The sequence below is a fragment of the Sminthopsis crassicaudata genome, chromosome 1 (assembly GCF_048593235.1).
Source record: "Sminthopsis crassicaudata isolate SCR6 chromosome 1, ASM4859323v1, whole genome shotgun sequence".
NCBI lineage: Eukaryota > Metazoa > Chordata > Mammalia > Dasyuromorphia > Dasyuridae > Sminthopsis > Sminthopsis crassicaudata.
Window position 1 is genome coordinate 318874847 of NC_133617.1, and position 16169 is coordinate 318891015.

The 16169-nt window shown below is 30.8% G+C and overlaps 1 protein-coding gene across 9 annotated transcripts in view; it reads left to right on the forward strand.

Annotated features, from left to right (window-relative positions):
- The window catches only part of CDH12 (cadherin 12), a 1341561-nt gene that overhangs the window by 1222065 nt on the left and 103327 nt on the right, over window positions 1-16169 (forward strand). For 7 of the 9 annotated variants that reach the window (XM_074279079.1, XM_074279078.1, XM_074279081.1 and 4 more), the window contains one exon: window positions 2760-2927. The exons of 1 other annotated variant lie outside the window; for it this stretch is intronic. In XM_074279079.1, coding sequence (XP_074135180.1) covers window positions 2760-2927 — 168 coding nt within the window. Of the gene's footprint in view, window positions 1-2759; window positions 2928-3009; window positions 3177-16169 lie in introns of those variants that run through there. One more of the 9 variants, XM_074279086.1, reaches the window with a different exon arrangement.

Consider the following 16169-nt stretch of genomic DNA (forward strand, 5'->3'; position numbering starts at 1 on the left):
TGCTTATAGAACTCTTAAGAATAATAGGATTAAAAAGACATAACAAACAATTAATTTGCAATTTAAAAAATTTGAGTAAAAGTACTAATAAATTTAGAAATCATTCAAATAATGCTAATAAAAATCCTTTAATACTCTCATAATTGTTTTCTTTTAAACAAAGTATTTGTGAGCTTTGTATTTGTGTGTGTGTGTATATGTGTGTGTGTGTGTGTGTGTGTGTGTGTGTGTGTGTGTTGTATTTGCCTATATATGTCTGTATGTGTATGGAGGGTATATAAATATTCCTTCTACCTCAATTCCTATGAATCCAATCCCTTGTACAATTTGAAGGACAGTATTCATAGAAAAGCATGAAGAGACCCCTATTGTTGTAGGGGAGCAAAAGAAAGTATAACCCTTTCTCCTCCTGGGAATTAAATAGCTCTCTATACACTCATAACTCTCCTTTGTAGGACATGAGACCAAGCAAAATATTTCCCCATAGGTATTCTTCCAGGGACAAGACAATAATCCCTAACTAGGAATAAGATCAGAGGTACCCATAGAAACTATTCTCATATGCAGACCATTTGCTACAATCCTTTAATTTTTTCCTCAAATAAGACAAAAGAATGCATGCTGAGGAAGTATTCCCTTCTTAGTAACAACATAAGAGTTTATTGTCCTGCAGGGGAAAACTTTTTAAAATGTAGCTCTGACTGGTGAATTTGAGCTGCTAAACTAGTCACAGAGAAAGGGTCACTTTATATTTTCATCTTTCTTGTTTGTCCTACAATTATTCTGCTTATATAAAATTCTGAAGGCTCAAGATAAGCACTCAAAAATTACCGAGATTAAATGTATGTTTTTTTTTTTTTATTAGAAATCATTCTTTGACCTTCTAGTTTATTGGGTAAGACCTTGTAATTATATACATATCAAATCATATCATTTAATGTAGGGCAATTAAAATAATTAAGTAAATTATTAATTCTAGCTCAGATAGAATTTAGGAAATAAGCAGACTCATACAAGTTAAAAAGATCTAATTTCAAATCCTTCCTCAGAGAATTATTAGCTGTATAATACTGGGTGAATCAGTTAATATGAGTTTGCTTTATTTTTCTCATCTGTAAAATGAGAATAATAATAGCATCTACCTCCCAGAATTGTTGTAGTAAGGATCAAATGAAGTAGTATTTGTAAGGCTTTTAATACAATGCCTGATGTATAGTAAGTAGGTACTATCTAAATGTTAGGCGTTATCATCATGATCATCATCATCAGTCATCATCATCATGTGAAATAGTTTTCTAGCAAAATTTAAATTGTATTTCTTCAGAAAAATCAGAATAAATTTTTTGAAGTTTGCTCAAGAAGTATTGACATTTCATCATTAGAAACATTTAATAATACTGAACCAGAAAGTAGAGAAGTAGACTATTTCAGTATATAGTACATAGTGAAATGAACTCAAGAGTGCTAATCCTAGAGTTTGGTGGAATTCAAATCCACCTCAGACAGCTGTGTGATCTTGAGCAGTTGTTTAACATCTGTTTGCCTCAATTCCTTCATATATACAATGGGAATAATAATAGCATCTAAATCCTAGGATTGTTGTAAGGATCAAATTAGATACTGTAAAATATACAGCATAATGCCTGCCACATAGTATTTTCTATATAAATACTAGTTAACTAGAAAGTGTAGTAGCAGTAGCTATAGAAGTGGCAGTAGTAGTAGTAGAACTAATAGTAGTAGTAGTAATGGTAGAATTAGTCATTGTAGTAGTGGTAATCATTGTAGGAAGAGGAAAAGGAGAGGGAAAGAGAACATATTTAATTACATACATATAGATAAAAGATACTATGTTGTTTATTTATTTGAATAATTGAAAATTGGATCACAGGAAGACAGGAAGAAATAATATTTTCCTTCTGTTAAAAAACAGGCTCACAGTGTATCTGAGATGAAAACCAGAGAGAAGTTAGCTAAAAAAAAAAAAAAAAAAAAGCAGTAAGATTTAAATAGGCACAAATTCCAAAGCTTGGGGAGTTTAAGTAGAAAGAATAGGAATCTATTCTTGCTGACTTTCTAGATAAAAAGTAAACTCTTGGAAGGCCGACTCTATTTCATTTGTGTTTTCTTCCTAGTGCCTAACATAGAGTGTGTAAGTGCTTAAAAAATTCTTGTCAGTTGGTCATTATATTAATATCACCCAAGTAATTTAATTCACTAAAATAAAGTATAAACAGTAGTATATAAAATATATACAGAAGGAAAAAGATATCCTGAAAACTTGTTTTTAAGTCTGTAAGATATGAAGAATTTTATATAAGGTCAACTTTGTATTCTTTTTAGACTGAAACTAAATGGGGTGGAGGGAGCATGTATTGATGTATCAAAAACACAATTATAAAATTGTCACTTTTATTTAGGAAGTCATCCTTTGGGATCAACAATAAAAATACCATTACCATGAATAAAAAGGGAACAATTTCAATGTTGATTATTTTGAACAAATTGTGAGATATATCTCCAGTTATCTGGAGATATATCAGAGGAAAGATAATCAAAAGGCTGTAATATTATGCTACGGGTGAGATAGAATGAAAGCCAAAGAACCATTGAAAAAGAGAAAAAGAAAAACCTCAGATATTCTTTGTTCGTTCCACTAGATTTCCCACTTTCCTTGCCACAATGAAGAGCAAGAAACAAATATTGTGTTTTATGGAATTTAATTTTTTGTGATATGTATGTTTTTTTTTTCCTTGAAGGTGTAATTAGAACAGCCTTGCCAAATATGGACAGGGAGGTCAAAGAACAATATCAAGTACTCATCCAAGCCAAGGACATGGGAGGACAGCTGGGAGGACTAGCAGGAACCACCACAGTGAACATCACTCTCACTGATGTCAATGACAATCCACCTAGATTCCCCAAAAGTATGTTGTGTTCCATGTTAAAAGTCAAAAGTCAATGCAATTGTTTATAAAAATCCTTCAATGTCCAATCCATGTGTACCTGTTTTTTTTTTTTTTTAAGAATTTGACAGTCAAGAAAAAGATGTGAATAGACATAAAAAATAAATGTGCCTCATCTAGACTGACTTCATTGGATTTGAGCATAAAAGTTTTTAAAGAGAAAATGAATTGCTTAAACAGATAACCACACTTTAATTAAAGGCAAAATCAGTGAGTGTTTCCTTTATTTGTATTTAAAATCAAAAGGTCTGTGTTAATAGCCAAGAATAAATTTTCTTGACATTTTCCTGAGTTAAAGGGAGAGTTTCTGTGCATATTGTCTTGTGATTTAAAGATTACTGATTAAGCCACTTATTATAAAATGGCAACATATTCATTTTATGAACTTTTTGCATTTGGTGCTAACTCTATTTCTTTCTCCCCTACCTCCACTATAAACTTTCTCATGTAAAAAATGAGGGAGATGAGGGAATGGGAGTAGAAGGGCCTTCCAGTTTTAAATCCATAATCTGTAGCCTATTTATTTTATAATAATTATTAATTAAAATGTGAGAATTATAAGAATTTGCTAGTAATCATCAGAGTGATATAACACTAATGTTTAAACCATTATGACTGGATGTTTCATTATTATGTAATCATTAACATTGTATATTTTTTTCTTGAATAATAGTATCATTCTTGCATTTTTATTATTTTTTTTTCTTTTGAAAATATCACTTTTTTGTCGTAATGTCCTATATTCTTTTTCAGACTGCATGACCCGAAACTTTTCATTATTATATCACTCCCCCTATATCCTACAGATGTAAGTAGGTGTTTCCAGCATTCCAGTACATAGGTGATGAATCTCTTACTTTGTACTGTCAGGTGAAATGATATGTTGCTGGGGGGAACTCAGTGAAATCCTTGGACACCAACTTTGTATAAACATATCTAAAATAGTTTGCTATTTTTTCATGGATCTTCCTTTTAAAGGAAATGAAAACTTAAATAATTGGCTAAATCAGCATTTTTTCCAGTTAATATGTTAGTATGTATTTTTTACTTTAAGGTAACTAGTACTATTGATAATGTTAATAATAATTATAAAAATTATAATGATTATTACTATAATTATAATTTAAATAGCACCCTTAAGTTTTGAAAGATATTTTATATATACATAATTCATTTGATGCTTTATAGAGGAAACTGAGGCAAAGAGAAGTTAAGTCATTTGCCCAAGGTAAAACAGCTAAATAAATGCTAGAGGCAAGACATTTTCCTGATTCCTCAACCTGATTTCTATTCATTGTGCTAAAAAGCTATGAGGACACACTTCCCTTGTGTTTTTTAAATTTCAAAATATAATAAAAGTTTTCAAAACATAAGAAATAATAAGACAAAAAAATCTCAAATAGGATATTTTGTATTCTAGGGTAAAGTTTATAGTATAGTGCTATTAATAAGAGATACAGGGTCTAAACAGAATTCCAGAACTTAGGAGGACATTGTTCCAATAGGTAACATGCTTTCTATATGCAAAGGAAAGAATATTTAAGAAAATGAATCTTTAATCAGGAAGGAAAATGAATTTCATTCTTTAATAACATTCTCTACCAATTTTTTTTTGGTGGGAATGCAATATTCTTTAAGAGTATTGTGTCATTTTACATCTTTCATTAAACATGGGATGCTTTTTTTACTTGAAATGTATACAACACTCAAGTGACAGAGGGAAACCTAAATGCCTCTATGATTATGCCATTTGTTGTGATTTTAGGTTACTTTTGGTTATAATTTCAGAATGGGGGGAATGGTAAAAGATAATCTGTGCAGGGGGTAGATAATTTGTTCTTTTTAACTTAAATAAGAAATTAGTTTCAAAGCTTGACATAAATAAAAAAATAACTGGGGCTTATATCTTTTTTGACTAGCTCTTTCATATTATTCTGTCATTTTAAATTACATACTTCACAGAAAAAGAATAAATCTGTAAAAAGTGAACCAATTGCTCATTTCTGCTAAGAAGAAAAATTTAAAATATCAGGAACAATTAAAACCACATATGTGATTTAATATATCCCAATTAAAATAGTTCTTTTAATAGAAAGTCAAGAAAACAGAGTCCCTTAATTCCCCACCACCACCTGATAATATAGTGGGAGATCTGATAAGTAAACAAAACAAATTCTTAGAATTAATTGAATAATCCTGAATACATTTTAGCTTCATCATCATAAAATTTTTAAAAATTGACAAATATTGGGCTGTTTTGCTGTACCACTTTCTAATGTATAGAAATAATGTAGATATGAGAGCAATTTGGGAAAATAAAACATTGTCTAATAAATGATAAATAATAGAGCTTCTAGATTTATAAGCACATGAATAGAAGTTTATTATTTATTTTCCTTTTAAAAAATAATTCTTTCTATGGAAGATTCAGTCTCAAAACAGAGAATGAGTGAGTACATCCTCCCTCTTCAATTTATTTTACTGCTTTGGAAAAATTGTATCCTTCAGTAATATTTCAAAGTCAAATATTGTTTTACTGTATTATAAATGTCTTATTCCTTTTACATATATTGATAAAAAATGGAAATTCTTGATCCATGAGAAGCAGTATGGAGTTGTAGATGGGCCATTGCAGTTAGAGATAGGAAAACTATTCCATATCTTCACTCAGTTATGTCTTAGTTCTATTATCTTCTTTATGTCTCTATGTTTCAGTTTCCTTGTTAGTAAAATGAGATTTTTTGACTTATACCCTTTTTGACTTATATCCTCCAAGCTCTAAAATCTATGAAAAAAGTTAAAGTATCTAATATTGGGATCTATTATACTACTAGTGAGTAATTCACTAAATATGATTATAACACCTAGAATAATGAATTCATAAAATAAATTTTGGCATGATTTATATCTCTGATAAAACAAAAAATGAAGTAATAAAAGAAACAACAAAAAAACTACCTGATTAGAAAATAGAGAATTTGGGTAGTTGGATGATTTAATGTATTGATTTTCATTGGCTAATTTAATTGTAGCTATTCACAATATTAGACAAGATAGACTTGCTATATTGACTGTGACATATTAAAAGTAAATGTAGAACCTGCTCAACTTTAATTATACATGGATAGGTTGGTAGGCATTTAAAAAAATAAAGTTTTCTTTCATTTTCATTTCCCCAGTGAAAAATATTTTAAAAAATATAATAATTCATGAAATTATAGTATTAAAGAGGTATGATGATATAAAATATTGTTTTCTACTTTAGTTATGAAGAATCTTAAGGAAAGTTTGTATATTGAAATAGTTTTCTGGATTCTAGCTGTACACTTTGGCCATTAAATGAGCTATTCTGACTAAAAGGCTTGCTGGGTCTTATTATTCTTATTAAATTTCCTTTGATTCTGTAGACATATTCTCACATAAAGCTACCAACATGTTGTATTCCTATAGATGGAATCATAAACCCACACATTACTGCAACTTGCTCTGATCTTTGTTTGTTTTTCTCCCTACCCCTCTCAGTCTTTTCAATCCCCAGCCACTCTATGATTTGAGATTTGGATGATCATACAGACTGTAAAATGGGAAAAATATTGTGAAATGAATAACTGCTATAGGGACTCTTCTTATTCTTGAGAATAAAGAAATAAGTCCAGGTGGGAAAGAAGATGGTGACAGTTGTTTCAAATGTGGAAATGACCTTGGAGAAAGATAGTGATAATATTTTGAGATAATACTAAGTCAATACCATAGGTAAAAATTAGAAGATACTTTTCAGTTAAGCACATTTGACCAAGTTTATGAAATATACTAAATTCATGCTAATGTTTTTATTTTATTCTTCTGAAGTTTAAAAATTGAATTTTAACTATATATTTTATGAAATCTATATCTCTTACTTAAAAGCTATAGAGGACATTCTAACAAAACCACAGGAAAATTAAACCTGACCAGCTAAAATATTATATACACACACTACACACATATGCACACACACTATATATATATTCATATATCCATATGAATGTGTGTGTATATATGTATATATATATATATATATATGGAATGCTTTTAAACCTAAGCCAATGTAATAAGGATACTATTTAATATTACATTTATTATTATTTAGTTTAATTTAAGAAATCATCCTTCATTATATTTAATAAAGGAGTATTTTTTCTAGCATAACAACTAGTATCTGAGTTTACACAGATAGCATATAATCCTGTTAAAGAGTAATACATTAAATAATCAATTTTCAAGATTCTGAAATAATATTCCATAGAGTACCTCTAATTCACTTAAGATAAATTGTATATTTCTAAAGTTACACTATCTACTATATATAATTAGGGACAATTAATAGGCTTGGAGGAAAATAATATATTGGTGGGAGGGTAGCTAGATGGGGCAGTAGATAGCGCACTAGTCATGAAGTCAGGAGCATCTGAATTCAAATGTGACCTCAGATACCTAATACATACTAGTTGTGTGACCCTAGGTAAGTCATTTAATCCCAGTTGCCTCAGAAAAACAATGAATATCCTGAGTGAGATGGAGAAGTACTGGTTCAAGTGCAAACAGAGTCAATTATTCCAGAGTCAAGTCAAATAAGTTATCAAGTTAATAAATCAAAAAGCCTAGGTTGAAATTCTAAATTGGAGATCAGAACAGAGATACCAAATGTGTTTGGGGGAAGAGACGAAGGTAGGAAAGTTTAATATAATGTAGCATTGAGTAGATTAGAATAATACTATGGATGATAAGATATTGTAGCACATGACCCTCACATATCACTAGCTCAAAAAAGTGTCTTTTCCAAAATTCTTACTGTCACAGTATCTTTTCTGATCACAACAGTGTGGCAAAGACTCCATTACTCAGACTAGTGCCACTATAGATCATCCTTCTACTATGACTTTCTAGAAGGTTAAATTACTTAAGGTTTAATAGAAAATCACTGGGAGAAGTTCATGATAAGTCTAGTTCATCCATGTTGAATAGAAGGTGTTTTTTGTTGTTGTTGTTGTTTTTTGTTTTTTTTAATCTTTAGACCTATATTTCTATCAATAGAATAGGTCCTAGAAGCTTTCTTGTCATGTTTCTTTTATGAGTCTAGAAATTTTATATTCTTTTTCTCAATCCATTTTTATTAGGAATGAACAATAGCTCAGTAGATAACTTTCCAGTTTGAGATAAGCTTGTCATAAAGAGAACTTGTTATTTATAGTGTGGGTATGAAACAGAAAATATTGCCTGTTTTTAGAAGATCAAAGACTAATCATATGAATAATAGAAAAGGATCATATTACCTATTTTACTAATTTCTAGGAAAATCTATTTGTGTATAGGATTATAGGACTAGAGACAGAATTGACTTTACAGATAAGGACTAGGCCTAAAGAATCTTGTCCATGTAAGTGACCAATGGAATCTAACTCAAGTCTTAAATCTGAATTATATGTTTTTTCTACTGTACCTACTAGTGCACTGGTGGTGGTGGTGCACTTATCTTTCTGATAGATTTGATCCTATCAACAAAATACTGCTTTAAGGTGCAATATTAGTTAAGTTCCTATTTATACAATGTTTCAGCTCTTGCTTAAATAGCTAAATATAAGAGCTATTGCAATTCACTCTGGTAGTCTCTAATTCTCCCATGTAGTTAAGACCATATGGACCTTCTGTGTAGGAGTTACTAAAGAGGAAAAAAGGTAGAGAGCATAGTATGGTTAAAAAAAAAATTCTCAATAGAAACTACAGGGTATCTTTTTATAATTAAGACACTTTTCAGTAATATCTAACTCTTTGTGATCCTATTTTGTAGTTTATTGGCAGAAATGCACGAGGAGTTTACCATTTCTTTCTCCAACTCAAATAGGATTAAGTGGCTTGCCCAGGATTACAGAGCTAGTAAGTTCCCAAAGCCAAATTTGAACTCAGCAAATTGAGTTTTCCTGACTTTAGACCTGGTACTCTATCTACTATGTCACCTAGCTGCCCCAAAGTATGTCTTGCATGACTAATAAGTTAGGTAATTATTACAGATTTTTGTTGTCTGGAATATAATGACTCAGTCTCTTGCTAAGAAGCACTTATAGTTTATGTCCCAGTCATAGTCCCTGAAGATGTGGTCTCTCTGTTTCTGTCTCTCTGTCTCTGTCCCTCTATTTCCATCTCTGCCTCCTTTCGTCTCTATGTCTCTCTATTAGTTCCTCGAATTGCAACATCTGTTTTTCTTCTCTGTTTCTCTTTCTCTCTCTCTCTCAGTTTCTGTCTTTCTGTCTCTGTCTCCTTTCCTGCCTCTTCCCTCCCTTCCTCTCCCTGTCTCTTTCTCTCTCCCTCCCTGTTTCTCTCTCCCTGTCTCTCTCTTTTCCTATCTGTCTCTGTCTCTGTCTCTCTGTCTCTGTTTCTGTCTCTCTGCCTCTCTCTTTCTCTCTCTCTCTCCCCACCTCTCTCTCTTTCCCCACCTCTCCCACAGCTTTGGCCAAATTTCATTCCCTAGCTCTGGGCATGTTCCTTTGGAATGGGTAAAGTAAGGGAATTATGATATAACCATAGACATGTGTTTTCAACTAAAATTCTCTCAGAGACCTAGGGATAGCTTGGATATGTGTGTATGTGTGTGCACATGTCTTACAGGGGAATGATATATTTTACTATTTGCCACTGTAGTCCTAATACCCCAACAATGTATCCCATTTATACATAATCACATTGTAACATGAGCTCTTAAACATGAAATATTTAAAAAACGAGAAAGCAAAAGCAAGAATAACCACAACATAACAATTGAATCATAAACCTGGGTTACAGTCTTCCACCAATCTCTGTAGTATCTGTAAGGGACAGAAGACCCATACAGAAACCTTGCAGGGAGGTCTATGAATAGGGAAACACATATACTCAAGACAATTCATGATTTTAGACTTCAGGCTTTGATACCCTTGCTGGGCAAAATTATTTCTATTCTGTCTGCTCCTCTCTGGTACTCATAGCTTTCCTATTAGGGAAAAGCCTGAATCCCTGCTACTCTCAAGACACAAAAGCAGTGTCAATCTCTTTTAACACAGAGACATACTTAGAGTACTAAGAAAGGGCTATGCTATTTTAGCTAGAAACAGCTGAAAAGCATCTCATTCTCCTTCTTTTAAGTTGTTTCAGCAGTAAACACTAACTCAAGCATCCTCAAGAGATTTTTCCTCTTTCAGGTTGTAGATTATTTTAGGAAACCATAAAACCAGACAACTCTTCAAATGGCAGAGGTTTTTTCTTTTTCTTTTTCTTTTTCTTTCCTCCAATCAGAATCTATAAACTACAGATCACACTTGGCTATAGCTCTTTCAATTGACTCATTCCTTCTCCAACCATTCACTTCTCAGGCAAGTAATAGCTCTTTCTAATCATGGTTCCCAGAAAAAAAAATAATTGTAGGATTTGTCTGTGGATTCACATGGATTCAGATTCCATGTTCTGTTTTCTGAGTGACTACTTTTCCCATCTCCTCTTGGTCTAAGTGTACTTTCCTGTTTTTTGTTTTTGTTTTTTTTCTTTTTTATTACTTCATCTTAAATCCTGCCTTCTAATTCTCCAAATTGGAGTATCTCCATCATCATTATTATCATCACTAACAGTTAAATGGCATCTACTATGTGTGAGAAACTATGCCAGACACTTTAAAATTATTTCAATTGTTCCTGACAACAATCCTGGGAGGTAAGTTACTATTATCCTCCCCATTTTACAGATAAGGGAATTTATGCAGATAGTGGTTAAATGGTTTTGCCAAGATGAGACAACTGCTAATTATCTAAGACTCAATTTGAAATCCAGTCTTTCTGATTTTAGGTCTGGTAGTTTAAATACTACACCATCTTACTACATGAATAGTGTGACCCATTTCCTATTTATGATGCTAAATGTACAAACTCTACCTTTCTATAATATATCACTATAACCACTCTTATATAAACATTCTTTATTCTTCAGTTATTTGATTTCTATTAATCAGCTATATTCTTCAGAATTCCAAAAAGTCACATGTAAATAAACTGATGGAAAACAATACACTTCTGTCATCTTTATTTGTCAAATCCATGCTGTGCTTCTAAATAGGTCTTGTCAGTATATTTGATTGAAAGGTAGTTTTTGCTTAGCTCCTCAGAGTAAGCTGTATTTCTTGTTAACATATTTAACTATAAGCTTCCAATTCTTTTCAAGCTGATCTTATTAGTGATCCACATAGAAATGTTCTCCTGTTCCTTTAATCACCTCAAATGCTCACATATAAAAGGACCATTTCATACCTTCAAGAATTAAGATTTATGTATTTTGTCTATCAGATTAAAATGGAGATGCTGAGGAAAGAGCAATCTTTTCTTGGAAAATCACGAATAGTACAGTATAAAAATGAAGGTATACTGAAGACCCAATCAGAGGTGATGTGGAAAAAAAAAAGATTGAATAGACAATATATATATATATATATATATATATATATATATATATATATATATATATATATTTTTTTTTTTTTTTTTTTTTTTGTGAATTCTGAAATACCAATATTGGTAAGAATTTTAACAGCATAGAGTTGAGTAGTTTTTTTTTTTTTTTTTTTTTTTATCTTTTTCTCTCATCATCGAAGGGACTATCATCAATACAAACTCATGTTTTTCTGAACTTTCTTTGCCAATTTTAGCATTCTTGATATTACTCTTATAGGATCAGGCTATGCCTCTCTAGCGATTATATATTATATGCTCTTACTTTTGATGCATGTGTATTGAAAGTAGGGGTCACAGAGGAAGCCTTGAGTTTAGATCTTGTCTTGGAACATTTCCAGTTAAGTGACCTTGTGTAAGTTAATTAACTTCAGTCTGCCTCAATTTTCATTTGTAAAATGGCCAAAATAGTAGCACTTATTTTTTCATAGTTGTTGTGAGGAAAAATGAAGCAATGATTTTAAAAATTTCAAGAACTATATAAATACTAGGTGTTATAGGTTTTTTTAGTTTCTAAGTTGGTTAGTAAATTTTCTAATTATTCACATCAGGCTCTTTGGATACAATTTCTCTTTTTTCTTCATCATAATATACTTTTTTATGTCTTTTGAAAAACCTGAAAAACTACTCATTCTTTATGCTTTGAAAGATGTTTTGCTAAAATATGGGTACAGGTCATATGATACCTGGTTTTACATTTCTTCTGTATCACAAATTCTAAAATGAAATAGCTATTTTCACACAAAAATCCCATCAATTCCTCCCTAAATCTCTATTTCTCCTTATGGGTGATTTAATAAAAATATGTTTTTTATTGATTTTTTTACCTTTTGATGGATGTAGTAAGTCAAGAAATTATTACTGCTATTCTTTAGGCAGAGAAATCTAGCACATGTTTATGAAGTAGAGTAGCCTATCACTTCCATACTTCTGTGACAGACATGACCTATTTCTTCTTCTATTTCTTCCTTCTGTTCACATAGACTGTAGAAGTTTCATGACATCAACTCATTTCCTGCATACCTACATTGATCTGTCTAATCACATTTTCAAGGGTTAAAAGTGATTTAAGAAACAATTATTGTTCCTAGTGTCATAAATTCTTTATTAACAGTCAACACCATTAAATAGAAGTGAATAATAAACACAGAGGGACATTTAATCCCCCCTCTAGAAAGAGGGAAAGAATGAAAAGAAAGAATTTTGGATCAAGAAAACAATTTTGGATCAAGAAAACAATGTGATGAAGGTGTCATAATATATTACTGATCCTTCACAATCTTGGCGACCAATCATGCAATATTTTCTTTCCCTATGTTGGATTATGGAGTATGACATATTGGCAATTATCTCCTTATTCACTTGTGCCAATGCCTCAATAACTCTAGTCATATAACCCTTAACTTTTAATTGTATTACTAGTCTCTCATTTACAAGACATTTATAGCAACAGTACTTTTAAAAATTCTACTTTATCTGAAATCACCGAGATCCTATATGTTATATGTACAAATGACTATAGAAACAAACAAATAAAGAAAAGACCAAACATTAGAACAGTAAGTTAGAACCATGATCTTTTAGCTATGTTTCTAAAAATTACAAAATAGGTACCTAACCTGGATCAAGGGAACTTTAAACACAAATTGAAACTCAAAGAGAGGAATTCAAAAGTAGTGAAAAAAGAAATACTATGCTGTTACAACTTTTCATAAAAATTATTTGACAAGTTAAATAATAGGAATGTAGTCAATATACTCACAGTTTTATTCGAGGTTCCATAAAAATCAATGTTTATATACCATTAATAATACTGGACTTTTTACCAAATGAAATAAAAACTTCTAGTATAGTGCGCAAGAGAGACAGACTTATCTCATAGCTGCATCATCACAGGTAAATAGGAAGTAATTGTCTGCTGAAATAATCATAGATGGTGAATTGTATGTTATCCATATGCTAGTAGATTTTAAAAAATAACACTTCATAATATGCTTGGCACATACACAGACACACATATATACACAAATTATATTTGAAATAAAATTTTCTGAACTCTGTGCCATGAATAAAAATTATGTCCTTTTAATTATAAATAAAAGAACATTTTCAAGAAAAAAGAAACAAAAAATACATAGAAAATAATAATAAACATTTGGACCACTGTCTAATAAAATAGTACTCTAGAACTTTCTGTATTAATGAAATATGTTCTCAAAGGCTGACAATGGAGAACAAGCCCTAGAAGACACTGCCAAGTTGGAAATGCTTTAAATACAGATCCAACAATGTAATGAATTTTTTTTTTCAAGAATAAGTCCAGCTAAATTAGGGTGACTCAGAACCAGAAAGCTAGCCATTAGTTTTTTGTTTTGTTTTTTTGATTTATTCACTAATATTTCCTTTAGTATACGAGAGACCATTTTGAAATAGAGTATAAAGGGATACAGCTGGTATTATTATTACTAATTATTTAATAAAATATTTATGTTTTTAAAAGGTAATGGCAAGTGGAGAAACAGTCTATCTATTCTGAGAATAAAGGGATGTTAGATTATTTTTCTCACCCAACTAAATTTTTCTCCCCTTCATCACTCATTTTATCCCTGAGGGAGGAAAAAAAACAAAGGAAAAAAAAACTTTTAAATTGAGATTGGCTATTAATAACTGTCCTTTAATTCCATTAGTTTTGCTCAAAGGACTTTTCAATGGAGCCATGTCTGCCCTTCATTTAAGATTTTAACACCTAATTGTTTCTCTTTTAAGATGTGAGTTCAGTCCTGAGTCTGAGATTACTTACTATGTTGTTAAGCATTCTGTATTTCACTTATTTGATCTGAGAGTTTTGGATTCTATGATCTTCAAAGTCCGTTATACTACCAAATCCTATTCTATAAATGTATTTTATAAGCAACAGTCCAAGTGTGGCCCTTGAGACATGATAAAATAAAAATATTCATCTCCAAAGGGGAAAAGATTAAAAAAGTTACTTTTCTAGGCTATAGTCATTTTAAAAAATTACAAAATAACATCTTTTACCCTTTTGGGAAAGATAAAAGGCATTTTTTTTTTTTTTAGTCTCTCACCATAGCTGTCTAAGCAAGTAATGGTCAACAAGTTAATCAGTTCAATTTAGCAAAATTTTGGGAATTAACTCTTATAGAATCTTAGAAGTATCTGACTGCTTATATAAAAAAGCTTTGTACATGTTTGTAACTATGAAGGAATCCTGTTTTGAAGGTTTCTGTACCATGACTTTAATTTCACTAGACCAAGAGTTCTTTGCTTGGGGTCCATGGACTGTTTTGTTTTTAAAAATATTTTTACTACTATTTGCTTTCCTTTGTAATTTTATATATTTTATTTTTTACATAGGAGAAAATTGAGGCAAATAGGGTTAAGTGACTTACCAGGCTCACTCTGCTATTAAGGGTCTGAGGTAGATTTGAACTCCAATCTTCTTAACTTCAAGCCTGGCACTCTATTCCAATCTTCTTAACTTCAAGCCTGGCACTCTATTAGTCATCTAGATGCTAAAATACCTTAAAAATTTAAATATGTTAATTTATTTGCCATATGTAAGTGATTTGGTTGCTGATATTGGGTTCCTAGGGAATTCTCACTTTGGTTGAAGAAGAAGTGCTAATTAAGAAAGTAATTGAAATAGACATATCTCTACTCAAATTAAACTTTTTTTTTTTTTTTTTTTTTTTTGTGTGTGTGTGTGTGTGTATAAATATATATATATATATATACTTACATGTACATATAGATATGATATATATGATTATATATGTCTCTCTATATATGGTGATTATATACTCTGTGTGTGTGTGTGTGTGTGTGTGTGTGTGTGTGTGTGTGTGTGTCTGTAGAAAGACACAGAGAGAGAGAAATCAGAAAGACCTAAGTTCAAATATGGCTTCAGATACTTTCTAACTATTTAGATATCACAGGCCTGTTTGTCTCAGTTTTCTCATGTATAAAGTGAACTGGAAAAAGAAATGATAAACTACTCCAGTATCTTTCCTAAGAACACCTCAAATCAGGTCATAAGGATTGACATATATGTATATGAGTACATATATATATATATATATATATATATATATATATATATATATATATATATATATATATTCATCAAAACATGTAATGCTAATGATCCTTTATTTTTGTTAAGAGATAGAAGTAATCCCAGTGTTTTCCCATTCTTTAGTATTTAATTAGTGTTGAGTGACTATTTTGCCATTGAAATCAAATTATATTAAGAAGAGTTACTTTATACTACTTGAGAATTATGCTGAACTCTAATTAATGTTCTAACCTTACATTTTATGACTTTGAATGGGAATTAATGCATTGTAAACTTCTACTTCTCTATGAATTCTCAATTTGCTTGACATTCAGCATGGCTTCTTATGAGCAAATCAGAAAGAAAAAGGACTTTTTGAAATAAAGGCTTCAGGTTTTTTATCTTTTTTTCAGTGCAATAAGAGGGCTATGAAATGACAATATGCTCTCTTAAAGGATAATCCTCAATACTACTCAAGTTTCCAAAAAACAAAAGGAGTTCTTTTGCAAGATATTGGCTATTAATGATTAAAGTTTTACAAATTGTAGAATAAAATCAGAGCAAAGAACATTTGTTGTGAACATCACTCCTATTTCCTGCTTTTATTGTAATTACAAAATTCAT